The 17707-nt window shown below is 38.5% G+C and overlaps 1 protein-coding gene across 1 annotated transcript; it reads right to left on the bottom strand.

The window, feature by feature from the left end:
- Positions 1-421: 421 nt before the first annotated feature.
- Positions 422-17527, bottom strand: ntd5 (ntl-dependent gene 5). Its single transcript, XM_077576966.1, has 9 exons — positions 17402-17527; positions 15847-15994; positions 13799-13933; positions 12031-12222; positions 6730-6856; positions 4748-4824; positions 3687-3869; positions 2174-2371; positions 422-2096 (listed from the first exon to the last, which is right to left on the bottom strand). The coding sequence occupies exons 2-9, from the start codon at positions 15956-15958 to the stop codon at positions 2008-2010; spliced, it is 1113 nt and encodes a 370-aa protein (XP_077433092.1). The 5' UTR covers positions 15959-15994; positions 17402-17527; the 3' UTR covers positions 422-2007.
- Positions 17528-17707: the final 180 nt, after the last annotated feature.

The following is a 17707-nucleotide window of genomic DNA, read 5'->3' as shown; positions in this document are numbered from 1 at the left end:
ACTTGACTGAGCTGGAACCTTTCTCACCTGAATTTGGGTGAGAGGCCAGGTACACCCTGGAGTGGTGGCTAGCCAATCACAAGGCTGCCACAGAGTGCCAAGTTGCCAACCTATAAAAATTCACTTCCAAACAATTGATTTGAATTTACACATTTACACTTTTGCATTCATTTATTCGTATATATTAAATTATGACTGGCATGTTTACAAGTACATTTGAATGTATTTAAATATGTTTGAACATATTGCAAGTACATTCAACATACGTGTAGGCTAAATGCTAAAAATTTAGCATTTTTTCCCTCATAATGTCACAGTGTATTGATTTGCGCACGCAAACGGAAATTATGCACTGCAGACATACCAAATCATAAAAATTACAAATAAAAAAATGTTTTAAAAATAAAGTCTGAAGCCAATGTTAATCTGTGTTACCTTTATTTCAAATCACTCCAATCAATTAAAAAAAAAAAACTCACAAGCCTCAAGACTTGATGCGTCACATCGAGCAGAAAAAAAGATGTAGTATGGTGAAGAATGTGTGAAATACGTAGTATAGTGCAGTTCTCGGTGGACACTTCATTAGGTACACGCCACATTTGATGGTCAGCTCATCATTCGTCAAGAAAATAGAGCTGGAACGGTTTATCTTCGCCTACAGATGCCAGAAGATGGCAGCAAATCACAACGTTTCTATTAAAGTAGGCGTGGCCTGTCAGAGAAACTCCTCCCCTCACATCAACATAATTCTTTGGCAAAATAAGATGACTTTTAGATTAGACAGGACTTAAACTCCTCTCCTCACTTTTACATGGTTCCTTGGCACCAAAGCACTACTTTTATATTCGACTGCTTTATAGCTGCTAAATAGGTGTTTGTTTGTTTTTCTCCATTTTACTGTTTTGGATTTTCTTGTCTGCTCATATATTTGGCTTTTGTCCGGATTTTCATATTTTGAATGTATTTACAATGGATATGTCTTGTGTATGAATGAAAGGTGCTATCCAAATTGCCTGGCTTTTTAAATTTTCTATTTTTAGATCGTACCTAATGAAGTATCCAGCGGATGTATGCGTGATCATGGAGGCACGGTGATCGCTATTTACAATGCATTGTAGGATCATTACTGTGTATATTTTGTGTACCTGCACTTTAAAGGGAGAAGTTTGCAATAAAAAAATAAAAACACTTTTGTCATATTTGTTAAAACAGTCCTTATGACTTGACATTAGTCCATGATAAAAATGATCTTTGGAGAAAAAAAAAGTTACCTCTGGCCCTATAATTTGATGTTCTGCGTCTGAGAACAAAACAACCAATCAGAGACACTTTTCAAAGATCATATTAATCATGAACTACCATCAAAGCATAACAACTGCTATAAAAAATATTAGAAAAAAATGTTTTATCTTTAACTCATTCACTGCCATCGACGGCTATAGACGTCAAAAATTCATTTGAACTATTTCTTTTAGTTTAACAATTTTTTCCACTTTTGTTAACAAGAGTATGAAAACCTAGATTTTTTTTAATTGTACATTTAGAACAGATATAAAATTTGTGATTAATCGTGAGTTAACTAGTGAAGTCATGCGATTAATTACGATTAAAATTTTTAATCGCCTGACGCCCCTAATTTTTAATAATCTTTTCTCTTTTTTTTTTTTCAAATCGCGTCAAGCGATTGAATTTTTTAATTGTAATTAATTGCATGACTTCAATAGTTAACTCACGATTAGTCACAAATTTTATATCTGTTCTAAATGTACAATAAAAAAAATTATAGGTTTTCATACTCTTGTTAACAAAAGTGTGGGGGGGGGGATGTTAAACTAATGAATTTTTGACGTCTATAGCCATCAATGGCAGTGAATGAGTTAAATTGCAAATTTCCCTACGGAGGTCACAACAAGGTTCAAACCATGCAACGGGAGACACAGATCAGGCAGTTTGGTCCGCTGATCCGCAACAACAGGAAGCGTCGATGACGTTACAGTGCGTCACAAGTCAGAAAGTCTCCACGTCGGCGTCGGCGCACGCTTCGATCTCAGAGACGAGCCGGTGAGGGAAGAGTTGATACTGCAGCCATGTGGGCTCTGCAAATCAAAGAGAGGCTCGTAAATATGGCGGCAGCCTTCCAATCGTCACCAATCGAGCGTCGCGGCCGTCCTACCGAGGTAGCAGGCCGGCGGCTGCAGCTTGCCGTCGAAGCAGGTCTGCGCGGCGGTGAAGCCGCACAGCAGGTGAGGGTGCTTGCAGAAGAACGTCACGTTCTGTCCGTGAGGGACCATCGCGTCTGTGATGTCAAAAGGCCAACGCTTCACGCCGTCAATCATCACGCGGCTCCTCTCGGCGGGGATGAGGCAGCGGGCTGGGAAAAAAATTGGTTACACGCCCACCGGCCACAACATTAGGTACACCTGCACCATCAAATAAGTAGTAATTGCAGGAGGTCAAGTAAATAAAGTTAATGTAATGTTTACTTTTGATTGAATAGATTTTTTTCAGGTACTAAAAATAATTTATACTTGGAGCTGACTTCTGTTGGCGGCTTATTCCATTTGCGTGCAGCATAAAAGCTAAATGCTGCTTCACCATATACTTGAATAATTAAGTCATCTTCGTTTTAATAATTATTTTTCACTTTGTTTTTGTATAGTTTTTTTAATCACGTCATTTTGATTATTATTACTATTATTATTATATATGAGCTTTTTGTTATTAGCTGGGAGCTGTTCCTCATATTTTGGTGATTTATATTGTATAGCTAAATAGCCAAGTGTAAATCAAATAGAAAAAAATATAAATAAATGTGTAGATAAGTCATGCAATTTTAATAAAATTGGTTTAATTTTTTTTTTAATGTAATGTCATTTTTTAAAGTAAATATTAGCATGTTATAACTAACCAGGAGCTAATATTTTGGGGACTCATCCTGTATGTAGCTCAATTTAAAATTTAAATAAATAAATAATGAACATAATTGTTTAGTGATTTATTTTACCATGTCACTTTCTTTCTTAAATAATCATTAGCTTATTATTATTATTATTAGCTGGGACTCATCCTTAATATTTTGGGAACCTATTGTATATGTAGCTATAGCTACATATTTTTGTATTATTTTAATAAGATAATAGCTGTTGTCACTGGATTTTTTAAAATTTATTTTTCTGTTCAAAATATTATCTTAACTCAATCACTGCCATTGACGTTCATCAAATTCATTTGAACTATTCATATTAGTTTAAAACTTTTTTCCGCTTTTGTTAACAAGAGTATGAAAATCTAGAATTTTTTTTATAGTACATTTAGAACAGATATAAAATTTAACTATTGAAGTCATGTGATTAATTACAATTGAAATTTTAATTGCCTGACGCCCCTAATTTTTAATAATCTTTTTGTTTCTTAAAAAAAAAAAAATATATATATATATATATATATATATATTAAAAGAAAAATGTCTAGGTTTTCATACTCTTGTTAACAAAAGTGGAAAAAAATGTTCAACTAATAAAAAGAGTTCAAATGAATTTTTGACGTTTATAGGCGTCAATGGCAGAGAATGAGTTAATATTCGTTGAAATTAATCATTTTGCCGCTTGCTGTCGACTGAAAATGACATCACAGTGCAAAACGGCCCGAACATGACGTCATCTCATCACACTCGGGATGTCGCTCACCTCTGCAGAAGGGGGACGCCGCGCTCCAGCTGCCGTTAGACAAACAGGTGACCGTCTGGGGTCCGTCCAGGCGGAAGTTCTTCTTGCAGAGGTAATGGATGTCAAAGCCCACCTCGTACTCCGTCTTCTGGACGGCCACCACGTAGCCCTGCGCCACCTCGTCAGGAGGCTCACAGTACACCTCTGACACGTGCACAAATGTATGCTCACAAATCAAAGCAACAAAAAAAAGAAACGATTGATGACTCATATCTCAAAAAATTTGCATCTGGGATCGCGTATAATCAAGTGATCAATGTGTTTAAAACATTTCATCATATTAAAAAAAGATAATCTTGTTCAATGTCTGGGGTTTAATTTTTGTTCCAAAGCAGAATAGCAAAAATACATTAAAAGCAATCATACATTTAAATTGAAATTTTGCGTTTAGCTTATTTTATGTATTAGCTTATCGTATGTTAAATATTAATTACTGATTTAACAAAATGCACACACTTTTGATTGTATTATTCATATTATTATTATTATTATTAATATATACATATTGCTATTAATTATTGATTAATTAACTAACATTCATTATCAGTAATAAAAATTATAATTTAAAGACATTACTTTTTTAAACAAAAATGACTTTTGAGCTGTATAAAACATATTTTTTTTAAGACTATGGAGAATAAAATATTACAAATACCTTACATAACAATAATAAACAAAAATAAAATGGATACATTTGTCACCGTGTGAAAAAAAGTGAGCATTAATATATTTGTAAAGGCAGATTTTTGGGGGGGATCCAGCTCTTTTATTGTATCTCATTATTACAGATTAAGATCCATGTCATATCATATTCTACCACTAGATGGCAGTAACGCACTGTGAAAACGACTACTTCTTGGCGGAAGCATAATGTTCGGAAGGCTTCTTTTTCTATTCCGTTGAAAAATATCTGACTTTCCAAACACAGAGTATTGACTCATTATGTCATGAAGCCAGCGTGTGGAGAGGAAATAAAGGTGAAAACAAAACAAACATCGCAGGTGTGCGCATGGATTGCTCACTTTTACAGATGGGGTGCGGATACTGCCAGGTTTGATTTTCCTGACAGAAATTCTCGCTGCTTCCCACAATGTCGGCCCTGTGCAGGAAAAGAGAGCAGATGGCTCGTGAGTGACATGTGACAAAGATGGCGAAAGATGCTCCACTGCATGAAGGAATAAAAAACAAACGCTGACGAGCCGGCGGGGGGGAGGAAAAAAAGTGTGAATGATTCCTTTTCCGCTGTCTGGCTCACATCTCCAGTCATTTTGTTGCTGCCGATGAGTCAGTGTGAAAGGGAGTCCATTCAAAGCAAGCCTGTAATCATGACCCGGCTAGCTCAATGGAGGGATGACAATTAGATGGTCCCCAAAATTGGAGTTTAGGGCTCTCAATTTCTGCCAATAAAAGTGATTTTTGACTATTCATTGAGTTTTATAAATGAAAATTAATAGCAGACCGGTTTTGATTTAAACACGGGATATTGGATACCATCAAGTGCAAAAACAAAGCTAAAATGCAACAGCCAATGAAAATCACTTTTGATGAAGAAAAAAAAAACTTCAAATGAACAAAATTAAAATGTCAGGCAAATAACGAGGTTAACAAAACAGAGGTACCTGAATCAAGGTGGCAAAAAAGTTGCATATTTAATTAATATCAGTTTTGGAATTTGCAGAAAATTTCATGTTTGCTGTTTTTGTGCTCAAGCCAAAGCCCTGACTAACATAAAGTTAGTGGTTTGGCGCCATCTTGTGGCATCTTGATATATTGACATTTGATATTTCAACTATATTGAAATATATATATTGGTAGGAGCACCATTTACGTAGACCAGGGGTGCTCAAGTTGGGTCCTCGAGAGCCCCTATCCAGCCTGTTTTCCATGTTTCTCTCCACTAACACACCTGATTCATGATCAGGATCGTTATAAGGCTTGTTGTGCAAAGCTTGCATTCGATTCAGCTGTGCTGCAGGAGGGAAACATGGAAAACGGGCTGGATAGGTGCTCTCGAGGACCCAACTTGAGCACCCCTGACGTAGACCATAGCTATGTCTAAAAAAATAAAAAACTGTATTGCTTTGCTGCCATCTTGTGGCCTCTATCGGCATTAGGCAGTCAAACCTTTGACGGTGGAATGTTAATTACTGGCTGATTTTTGTTATTTGCAGCAGGGCTCAGTCCCTGAGACTGTAATTAGATTTTAAAACTACCTTGAGATACAAGTTAAATTTGTTCCAAGACCACACTTTAACTCAAAACAGTGTCTAATCAACTTAAATCCATTCAAAAAAAAATTACATTTTTTTTTTTGTCAATGAAACAAAACTATAATATCTATAATATTGTACTCTATTAAAACACACAGTAATTAGATAATTAAATACATTTTTAAGATTTTTTTCCTTCTGTATTCTTATCTTTCAATTCTGTGGATATTGTGCTGCTTCTTTCTGGTGTGCATGTATTGGCCACCTGGGGGCAGTATAATACGGAGCTGGTCAAAACTGATGAGTTGTTTTTCGTAGAGGATTAAAAAAAAAAAAAAGTCTGTGAGTGTTGTTTTATTATCTGTGTAAGATAAGGACTAATAAAGGCTATCTTATCTCGTATTATGAGTTGCTACAACGTTTGTGTTAAATATATCTGTCGCTTAAAGACTTCATGTGCTTGTCTCATTTCCCCATTACGTGTTCGCACTGAGCGAGAGGATTTCACGGCAAAGTTATGTGGCGGCGTTAGGGGGGCTTCGTGGTGGTCGCAGGTGCTCATTTAGTTAATTCCGCATTACTGCCATTCATGAGCCATCAACCCCCTCGCTCTCCAACACCTCATCCCTCCTTCTTCATCTTCTTCACGCTCTGTCACTTCCTCCACATCCACCTCCGTACCACTTCAGGTTCGCATGCAGCTGCAGCCTACACATGCTCACAGCCTGACCCCCCCCTTCCCCTCCCCCCCCCACCTTCTATTTCCCATCCTCCCTCCACCCGAGCTCACTCACCCTGACAGGCAGCTGTAGCGGATGGCCGTCCCCACGGTGGCGCCGCCCTCGATGGCAAATGTGCTCGTCACCTCCTGGGGAAAGTGGCAGGTCGGGGAGGACGCGGTAGGTTGGGGGTGTGCGGATTCTGGAAGAAGCACATCCATCAATGCATTGACAGTTAATCGAACATGGCTGTGAGGCCTATATTTTAATCATATTTTATTTTTTTTTAAATTGATAATAATACAGTGCTTTGATTGACACTGTCACTGAGGCACTCATATTATTGCCGTTGTAACTGAGCTTCCTTTGACAATAATACACTAGGCAAAAATATTCAAAGTCCTTTTATCTTGTTAAAAACAATAAAGAATAAATATATATATATATTTTTTTCAATGTGTTATTCCGGCGGATGTGCAGGGGTGGGGGCGTTAAGTCGACGGCAAGTTTTCTTTTGCCAAGCAAGATGTACAGTTCAGCCCACGAATAGCAAAAATCCACATATAATGGACGCCTAATGAAATTCATTGGAATTTTAAAAATAATAATAATAATTTTAACCTCCCCCCAAAAATTATTTTAAAAAAGCTGATTAACATTCAATATACACTTTCCACGAAAAAACAGGGAAGAGTGGAGTAATTGGGGGGGAACCCCCCCCCATCCCACCACCACCCCAATTTTTTTTTTAATGAATTGTGGTACAAGTGCTCCCTCTTGTGGTACATGAAATAAAATGCATTGCCTAAATACAGTTTAGTTGTATTTAACTTTGAGGTTTTTCATTAAAATTTAATTGAGTAATTTCATAAATGATAATAATGATTATACATTTCATTTATTTTATAATTTTATTAAATTAGATTTTCACTAAATCTTCAAGAAAGTTTGGCTTTTTAACACATGTATTTAAGTACAATTATTTTAACTTTGTGTGAAACATTTTAAGTGCATTGTTTTTATTTTTCTATATTTAAGCACAGTGTTAATGTTCAAACTATCTATAAAGGTACAGTGACTGACAATAGCACTAAATATATTGTAGTACTTAAGTAGCTAAGTATTTTTTTGAGGTGGTACTTGACGTGAGGAAAAAAAAAAAAAAGACAGCCACATTGTGACGCACAATATGTCTGACATCAGTGCTAAAATGTGGATGAGACAGAAGCATTTCAAGTACGCCCGACGGACAAGGAGCGAGATCAAAGGTCACACATTAATGGGAGGTCTCGTTCCATTTAAGCTGCCGTCGCCGTTCTTAGGTAACGCATTAGAGCGCCTTCTCCACAACAGCGTCATTGTGTAACAGCTCCTGGAAAAAGTTTCGAGCGCAAATAAAAATATCGAGAGCCTGCGCAGGTTGCTCGGGGGGGGAGCGCCATCAAACGGCGGGGCTCGCCTGAGGGGGGCCATCTTTTGCCTGTAAGAACGTAAAGGCACCTATGGGTCAGGGTGGTTGGCTGTGGATGAGAGCCCGGAGCTCAGTTCACTGTTGCTGCCTCCCACACATGCGGCAGCACCAAAGTGCAATGAAGCAGGTGTATCATCTCTGTCATTTGTTTGTAAAGCTACATTACGTATCAACCGCTGCATCAATACACTCAGAACAAAGGACATTATCTAGCCAGAGGCGGCGAAAGTACTTATATTATGTATTTAGGTAGAAGTACAGATACTTGTGTTAAAAAATCGAAATAAATTCTGGTAAAAGCCACTTCACAACAAGCAGCACTTTGAGAGATAATGGGAGGAGGAGGAGGGGGGGAAATGACACGTTAAGAATTCGCTAGCATTAGCTCGACTTTTATGATATCAAAACATCGCTAACATTGTGACATAAGTAGCAAAAGAATACACGCAACTTACTTGTATGTGTTTTTTTTTCAGATTAGACTGTTTTTAAAGGCTGGCACAAGTCAAAACATGTTCGCAACCAATCATTCCTCCTTAGCTAGCTCCCCGGGTGCTTATTTTGTTTAGGGCGCTAGCTAGCTAGCACGAGGAGCTAAAGCCAAACTATGGCAGGGTTTTTGATTTCTGGACCTGGATTCCCCAACCCTGCAAAAGAATACACATAACTTACTTGTATGTGTTTTTTTTTTCACATTAGACTGTTTTTAAAGGCTGGCACAAGTCAAAACATGTTCGCAACCAATCATTCCTCCTTAGCTAGCTCCCCGGGTGCTTATTTTGTTTAGGGCGCTAGCTAGCTAGCACGAGGAGCTAAAGCCAAACTATGGCAGGGTTTTTGATTTCTGGACCTGGATTCCCCAACCCTGCAAAAGAATACACATAACTTACTTGTATGTGGTTTTTTTTTTCACATTAGACTGTTTTTAAAGGCTGGCACAAGTCAAAACATGTTCGCAACCAATCATTCTTCCTTAGCTAGCTCCCCGGGTGCTTATTTTGTTTAGGGCGCTAGCTAGCTAGCACGAGGAGCTAAAGCCAAACTACGGCAGGGTTTTTGATTTCTGGACCTGGATTCCCAAACCCTGCCAATAAGCATCCAAACAGAAAAATATTTACCCGGGAAACGAATCAAAATACATATCATTAATGTGTTGTATATATATATATATATATATAAAAAATAACATTTTATTCCGACAACATCCGTAATTGTCAGAATGATTCCGCCTCAAAGAACTCACCTCAACAAAAAAGAACCTGAAATAACTAAGTATTTGTACTTAGTTACTTCCTACCACTGTTTCCAAAAAGGCATTTTTCTCAAGCTCAAACGCCCCCCGCCCCCTCCCCCCCAGCCTCAGTTTCCTCAACGCCGCTTTTGGCTGCCATTGTACAGCGAACGAGCCCTGATCAGAGGGCCTCTCGCATGGAAGAGGATGAGAGGGAGAAGGAGATGAGACGAGAGGAGAGCAGGGAAGAGAAAAGGCCTCAAGCAGCATGACCAGCACAGCTCTCTCTCTCTCTTTGACTCTGTGGACTGTGATGGGCCGCCCACACACACACGCACACACACACACACACACAAATGAATCCCCTACCCACAATACACACACATCTACACTCGCATCTCTGTGTGCCACTTTGACAGTGATCGGCCGCCCACAGCCTCTCAGCAGGCATGAAGGAGCTCCAACACGCGCATATACACACACACGCACGCGGTTGCAAAGCGGCGCTCTCACGCATTTAAAAAACCCACCTACCTTCTGGCCGTCTCTCAGCAGCACGGCTACTCAACACCACACACACAGCTGACAATGGTATCCTCATTTCACATTTCACGGCCTTCCAATGGCTCGAAAAGATCTGAGAGTGTGCGTGTTTTTCAATGCATCGGGACCTTTGAAAGCGTGTTTTTCTTATGAGGGCTGGCAGGCTGACAAGAGAAATGAGCGTAGAATTTTTGAAGGCGTTAATGCGGAGAGTGAGTGCACGTGAGTAGTGGGATTTTGTGGATTCAACATTTAACACGTGTTGCGTAATTTCAAGAACATTCATTCAAGACGATGCCGCGTGGGAGCGCTTCGTTATGTCTGCCACGCAGGGGAGTGGTTCCGGGTTTGAATCTACCGTCTAATCTAGCTGTGAGCCGAAAATAAATGAAAGAAAAATATTTATTATTCATAAAAACTTCATTGTTAAGCATTACTGTTAAAAATGTATTTAAAAAATATTTGTGTCGGCGTATGAAAGTAACTAATAAAGTAATGTAACTAGTTACTTTCAAAGTCCAGTAATCCATAAAGTGACCAAGTTACTCTTTCAATGTTACTGGCAACACTGAGTAACACAGATCTTTCTTTTGGATGCAGTTGAGAACTCACCGGTGTCAAACCGCCAGTGTAGCGCCACCTACTGGAAAGGAGGCTTTACTAACAGGGATGTGATTTGACCAAAGTGAAATTATCTGAAAATTTAGCCGGGGGTCTGGGGGCCGCCGGCACCCAGCTAGATCCAGGGCAGTGCCCTGGTGGGGGGACGAGGGGGGGCTTCCCGGAGCTCATGGGTTTTCCGTGTTTTTAAGTACTTTCAATGCACTCACATGACAAAGAAATAGACAAAACAACAGCATCAATTTTCAATGTATATTGAACTATCCCATATAAAATGGCAGTTTTAGTCAACTCAAAATCAGTCACATTCAAAAACATTGGACTGCCTTTGCTTTTAAAAACTATCACTGAGAATATCATCATATCTAACTAATGTGATTACTAAGTTAACACATAAATAATGTTGAAGAGTTCAAATTTCATGAACAAATAATTGTATCATGACCAAATGAAAAGTAACTCATATTAGAGCATACCACAAATGTCTTTGTTATAGCAGAAGATGTTATCTGTCGGAGTCATGTGCATACACAATGAACTACAAAAAAAACAAACAAAAAAAAAAAGCCGGAAATTTAAAATGTTTATTTTTGGAGATAAAAAAAAGCGGAATTCCGCGAATTAGCGGAAAAGTCACATCCCTGTACTAAATGTCGACAGCCTTCAATGAGCACCCGATATTTTGAAATAATCGCCCCAATACTGATACCTGTATCACCACTCGCCCATCGCTATTATTGATGGTTTCTGTACTGTTTCTGCACTTTTACATTTCTACAAAACTAGTAACAAACATTTTTGAATGAGCAGTATCGTCTTTCAGATAAAGTAGCTCTTGTATTTGGGACTCATTATTACATTACGCAAGTGTGCGTGTTTATGATGAAGGTGCAAGGCTGATTGCAAAATATTTTTCCAGCCGCGCAGCTGTGGTCGCCAGGACGACGGGGAGGCCAGTCAAGCATAATGGCCTTCATTCTTGAGTACGCGTCTCTATTTTGTCTCTCACCAACACAACACAAGAGCTACCTTCAATCTTTGGACACATCTTCTAAAAAAACAAAAAAACAAAATGTAATTGGCTGTTGTTACTTTGATGTTTTTAATAAAGAACTGTGTAAAAACGAAAATTATGGCTCACAAGACAACTTTATAAACTTTCAACAATAAAAACACAGATAATGATAAGATGAAAAATAATAACAATAACAATTTACCGTGGAATTTAAGATCCTCATCTCCCCTCAGCTCTACTTTCTTTTATCTCTTGCCATTACCCAGCAGGGTGCGCTCACTTGTTATTTATGCAGCTTAATGAAGCCATAACCACGTGTTCGCCCCCTGGTGGTTGGCTGACTACTGGTCAAGAAAATGATTAGATACCCAGTCGAGCCCGCATTTTAAAAGTCAAATATGTTCATTTAATCGCGTCAGCCGAAGTTGTGGTCAATTGTGGCCTGTGCAAGGGTCATGCAAAGTGAAATAAATTACAATACAACTCTTCACCGACCTGCGCAGACGGGCTCGTCCCCGCTCCACTGACGGTCGCCTTGACAACGGCGAATGGTGGCATTCAGGCCGCTGGGTAAGACGAAGCCTGGCTTGCATCGCACTTCCAGGAAAGCGGAGAAAGAGTGGGTGGGGGAGAGGAGGCTCACCACGGCGTCTTCTCGGGGGGGAAGCGGCCAGGGACATGTACGACCTGGGGGGGGGGGCAACAAACAAGGGGGAGGAAGACGTGGGCGGGGCTCCTTTTTTGGTCTAAGCGTGATCAGAAGCACTTACCTGCAGGCAATTCATAACCCGAATCAAATATTTTATACAAGATTGTATTAGTTAAATATTTCTCCCACACGCCCAATCTCTCACATATACCGTATCAAAAAAGTATTTTAAAAAAAATCTTATTCCCAAACCCACACACAAAGAAAAAAAAACAATTCTGTTTTGACATTTTTTTGTCTTAATGAAACTTTTTTAAGCTAAAAAATTATATATATAAATAAAAAAAAGCTTTACATACCTAAGAAAAACCTCACCCACACACACCATAAAAACTCTCACTGCACCCAAAAAATTCTCACTTCCACCAAAAACTCTCACTTGCCTCCAAAAGTCACACACTCACCCCAAAAAACTCTCACACTTACCAAAACTCTCACAAAAAAATAATAATTTAAACACACATCTAAAACCTCTCACATTTAACCCCAAACTATCCATATTCACCATAAAAGCTCACGCACTCATCAAAAATCACTTGCCAAAATAAACTCTCGCACGAAACCTTTCATATTCACCAAAAAAAACTCTTACATTCACCAAGTCACTTTTTACAGCATCAAAAACCCAAACAACCCAAAAAAGCTCTAACACACATTCACCAAGTCTCTCTCTAATGTGTGCCAAATAACACAAACTAGCCAAAAAACCCACACACATTCATAAAAAAAAAACTCTCACACGAACCTTGGAACTCTTTCACGGACACGGAAAAAACAAACAAACTCACGTTTTTACTAAAGAAAACTGACACTCAACCAAAACTTTTTACACACACAAAAAACTTTTACACCCCCCCCTCACCCGTCCACACACACACACACACACACACACACACACACACACACACACACACACACACACACACACACACACACACACACACACACACACACACACACACACACACACACACACACAGAGCAATGAAACTCTTGCAAAAAAAATAATGCAAGTCAAAAAACACTTTTAATATCTCTAAAACCTTTTACAATTTCAACAAAAATTCTCACTTTCACACACACCAAAAAACTCTCACTTACACTCTGACGATGAACCAAAAATCTCTCATATTCATCAAACAACCGCTCACATTCATTAAAAAACAACAACCTCTCCCTCATGGCAAAAAAATACTGGCACTAACCACAAAAAAACAGCACACAAAAGGGAAAAAGTTCTTTTTTTTTGTTAGACATTTTTTGGGTATATGTGACACCTTTTTTTTTACGTAAACGCGAGAGGAGGGTAGAAGTCACTAGTCCTCATCTAGCAGTCATCATCATCCGAAATGACGCCGCCGCCTCCTGATATGGTATGCTTTGGATCACAAGCGAATCCTTTCCTTGGCCTTCCTTTTATCTCACCGTCATCCGGATACAAGTCGACGACAGGCGCAAGTGTGTTGACACAGCTGTGAGTAAACACAACGACAACTGGGCCCGGACACGCACACACACGCCAACACACACACACACACACACACACAAAGCTACCTGGAGCCACGCAGCTGAGGCCACACTGTCCGTCGCACAAACACTGCCGCTTGCTGGCGCAGTCTTGGTCGGATTTGCACGGCCGGGGACACGTCCTCTTTCGCTCGTCTCCCACAAATCTCTTCGGGCACGAGTCTGTTGAAAAAGAGAACACGCATGGTTACGTTTCCTGCCATTTGGCCCTTTGTTTTCCTACTCTGCATTCACCCCCCCCCCTTCCTTTTCCTTGTAAAAACAGCAAACACCTCAAGGGCCACAATGAGATTCCGTTGGCCTCGTCTGCTCTGTGTTGTGTTTGACTAAAGATCAAATTCAGCGTGGGTGGGTCGGCCAAATGTTTGCCACCCAGGTTGTCTTTTGAGGGTTTGGATCAGAGACCCAAATAATTATTCATTTTAACTCAGGGTGTCAAAATGAGTGTATTCATTTTGAGTTCATTTAAAGTGAATTTATTATTTTGAATTCCAGTCACAAAACAGCAGACGTGAACGTCCAAATTTTGATAATTAAATTTTATAATTTAATAATAATGCATATATATGTGTGGAGACTGGGGTCAAGTTGTATTGTACAATTTTAAAAATGTGCAGAATTTCACAAGTTACTTCATATTAAAGATTAAATTAGCTTTTAATATGAAAAGAAAAATGCACTGAGCCGTCACCGACGTCTTATTGCCATCTAGTGGCAGAAAAATGACCTCAACACAAATCAATATCACACTTGTTTTTTTGCAGTACAGTAAGTACTTTTTATTTTATTTTAACTAAATTGTATGACTTATTATGAAATGACTATCAATGACTAAAAGACCAACATCTTACAAATGCAATTATGCCATCTAGTGGCAGAAAAATGACCTCAACACAAATGAATATCACACTTGTTTTTTTGCAGTACAGTAAGTACTTTTTATTTTATTTTAACTAAATTGTATGAATTATTATGAAATGACTATCAATGACTAAAAGACCAACATCTTACAAATGCAATTATGCCATCTAGTGGCAGAAAAATGACCTCAAGACAAATCAATATCATACTCGTTTTTGTACAGCACAGTACATCTTTGTAATTTAAACTCAATTTTATGAATTATTATGAAATGACTGTATCAATGACTAAAAGATGCAGCCATTTTTTCATTAGTTGAACTTTGTTTTTGTTTTATGTTAAGAACAGTATGAAAACTTATTTCATATACATTATATTTTATTGTACATTGAGAACAGATATAAAATTTGCGATTAATTGTGAGTTAAACTACTACTTAACTTAACGATTCAAAATTCTAATCGGCCCAAATTTTAACTAAATAAATCATAAATACTCAAATGAAAAGTGAGAATGTATTATTAGCGTATTATTGTTAATATTAAAGCTTTCACATCGATGTGTGATGTTATTCCATGTATGCTTAGATGAACAGATGATTTTTTTTAAATCAGCATCAGGTTTTTAAGCACTTCATTTCAAAGCCTATCCATATTTTCATTCATTTTTCTTGCTTTTTATAATCCACCATATCACATGTCCCGCAGCCAAATCCTTGTTTTTAGTAGCATGCCAACCTCCCTACCAACACAACACTGGAGGAGGAGGAGGGCCGGCCTGCATGCGATAATTGTCAGAGAATCAAAACATGTGTGTGTTCCTGTATACCGACACGTGGAATCACTTTTTTTCCCACCAAAACACATATGTGCCACGGTCACATGCTACACTCATCATGGAGACACAATGTACAGTACATAGATGTAGTGCACACATACTAGTGTGAAAAATACTCTTGAAATAATTGCCTAAGTCTTTTTTTATTTGTGTATTTTTTTTTCTCCTCATAATGAAAATGGTAACATTTTTTGTGTTTCCTGAAAAAAAAAATTATAATAAAAAGTGACTTGGTCGATTACTTTAAGAAGACGTCAACATTTTACATTGTTATTGTATAACGCCGTCAATAGGTTTTTACTTTCTAATCAGACTGTAATTTCAATTAACTTCATATCATCATTTTTTTTCCCCATATGACGCACGGCTTGCTGTACCTGTCGTCGGCTGCGGGGTCACGCTTGCAGTCAGAGCGCACATGAGGGACAGGAGCAGCAGTGCACAGTCCATCCTTGAAGCCAGGCCTGCGACCATCTGAGGGTGGGACATGCCGACACACGGTCTATTGGAGGGAACAGGGGAGGGCTTGTGGGGTGCGGGGGGTGGGTGGGGGTCATCAAAAAGGAGAGGAGGGATGTTTTGGAAAGGGAAGGAGTGATTGCAACACATCTGGTCTGTGGTAGGGAGGAGAGAAAGCAACAAAAAAAAAATTGCAGTCGGAAGGACCTTTCACCCATTTCGGGAGAGAATGCGGATGAAAGTGAATTCAATTAACTTTAATTCAATTGTGAGGTATTTTGTAAAAAATAAATATAAAGGCTAATTAAATTTTATTTGACATAATTTTTTTTTTTTTTTATAGAATTACGTTGTTGTCACCATACACTGATTATTCAGCGATTTGAAAACTTAGTAAAATAGTACAAGTACAAAAAAGTACAATCAAAATGTTAAAATAACAGCAACGAAAAACAATAAATACAAATAAATACCTGTAGTTGCTGCTATGCGCGCCTTGGCCTCTCAGGGGCAGTGTGGGGCACACATGGAGCTACACTTACACGACGGTAAAACGAGTAGAAGAAGAAACTGGCGAACTTTATTAATACAACTCGTTTTCCACATATAACCAAAAATGTATGCTTTCGGGTATTATGATATTACCCATTTGTATGTATTACTTTAACTTTTGCATGTGAATATTCATTATTTGAAGGTATATCACTCCTGGACCTTGAAGCTAATTTTGAATTAGCTAGTCAATGGGATCTTACATTGACTTTAGCAATAGCATTGACAATGCTTTTAAAAACAAGTATGTCACGTATTTAAAAATAAAATGTGTGTAATTGTTTTGTTGTGTGTAAGGTTTTACAGGAAACGCCAACATTGGTGTCACTTAACAGCTAAAATCATGCTCATGGAGGGCAAAAGAACATTCGGCACACGCTTGCTGCTAGCAACACAGGAGCATTAAGGGTGTTTTGAAATAATAGTTATTATGGCCACCATTTTGTCAACTATTATCAGTTAAAATTATTATTGTGAGAAATCAATAACACGACCAGTGCCTACACATTGCTAGATTAATATAATTAATTATTAATAATTAAAGGTAGTTTGTGTGAATTTATTTTAGAAGTTTGTATCAAAACCGGTAGCCCTTCACATTAATTAGTACCCATGAAGTAGCTCCCGGTTTCCCAAAGGTTGGTGGTTAGTCTTCAATGAACCTAACATGTTTTTAGAATGTGGGAGGGGAAAACACACATGAAAATCAAATGAGTTGGGAAAGAGATTTGAACGTTTAGTCATCACAATGGGTGCTGGTAAAACCAAGGTCGAGCAGAGAAAATTATGGAAAAGGAAAGAAGCAGCTGGTGATCCAAAACATACACAACAATTAGTGATTGATGGTGACGCATTGTTACAACATCTTAAGTACAGGCAGCTGTTCATGGAACATGCTGATTGGTGTACTGTTCACCTTACCAGCAAGCTGTTTCGAGATCCGGAAATCACGTGACTATTTCTCTAAACACGCCCCCCTGTGGCAGGAAAGTAGCTGCACGAATTAATCGACTACAACTTTAGCCACCATGCACAAAGTACTCCTTTGGCTACGCATTGGTTCCTCTTTTGGTAGCCTGGAGCATACTCAATCTTTTTTTTGGCTCTTCTCGTTGTGGCAGCTGGTCCGCAACAGCTGTCAATCATTGTTAAAGTGCGGCGTTTGCCGTTCACTCAAAGTGGCAGACGAGTTTTTTATGCTGTCAAAATGGCTTCGCTAACGCCCAT

This window comes from Vanacampus margaritifer, chromosome 9 (assembly GCF_051991255.1).
Source record: "Vanacampus margaritifer isolate UIUO_Vmar chromosome 9, RoL_Vmar_1.0, whole genome shotgun sequence".
NCBI classification, from domain to species: Eukaryota; Metazoa; Chordata; class Actinopteri; order Syngnathiformes; family Syngnathidae; genus Vanacampus; species Vanacampus margaritifer.
This window is presented reverse-complemented; position numbering and strand designations above follow the sequence as displayed.

Bases quoted from the DNA above. Each gene is read 5' to 3' on its own strand.
- ntd5 (XM_077576966.1), bottom strand. From the start codon at position 15,958: ATGTCCCACCCTCAGATGGTCGCAGGCCTGGCTTCAAGGATGGACTGT. The intron at 4,825-6,729 runs GTGAGTGAGCTC...TTTCCTGCACAG, and splicing joins CGCTACAGCTGCCTGTCAGG to GGCCGACATTGTGGGAAGCA. The intron at 2,372-3,686 runs GTGAGCGACATC...TTTTTTTCCCAG, and splicing joins GGCGTCCCCCTTCTGCAGAG to CCCGCTGCCTCATCCCCGCC.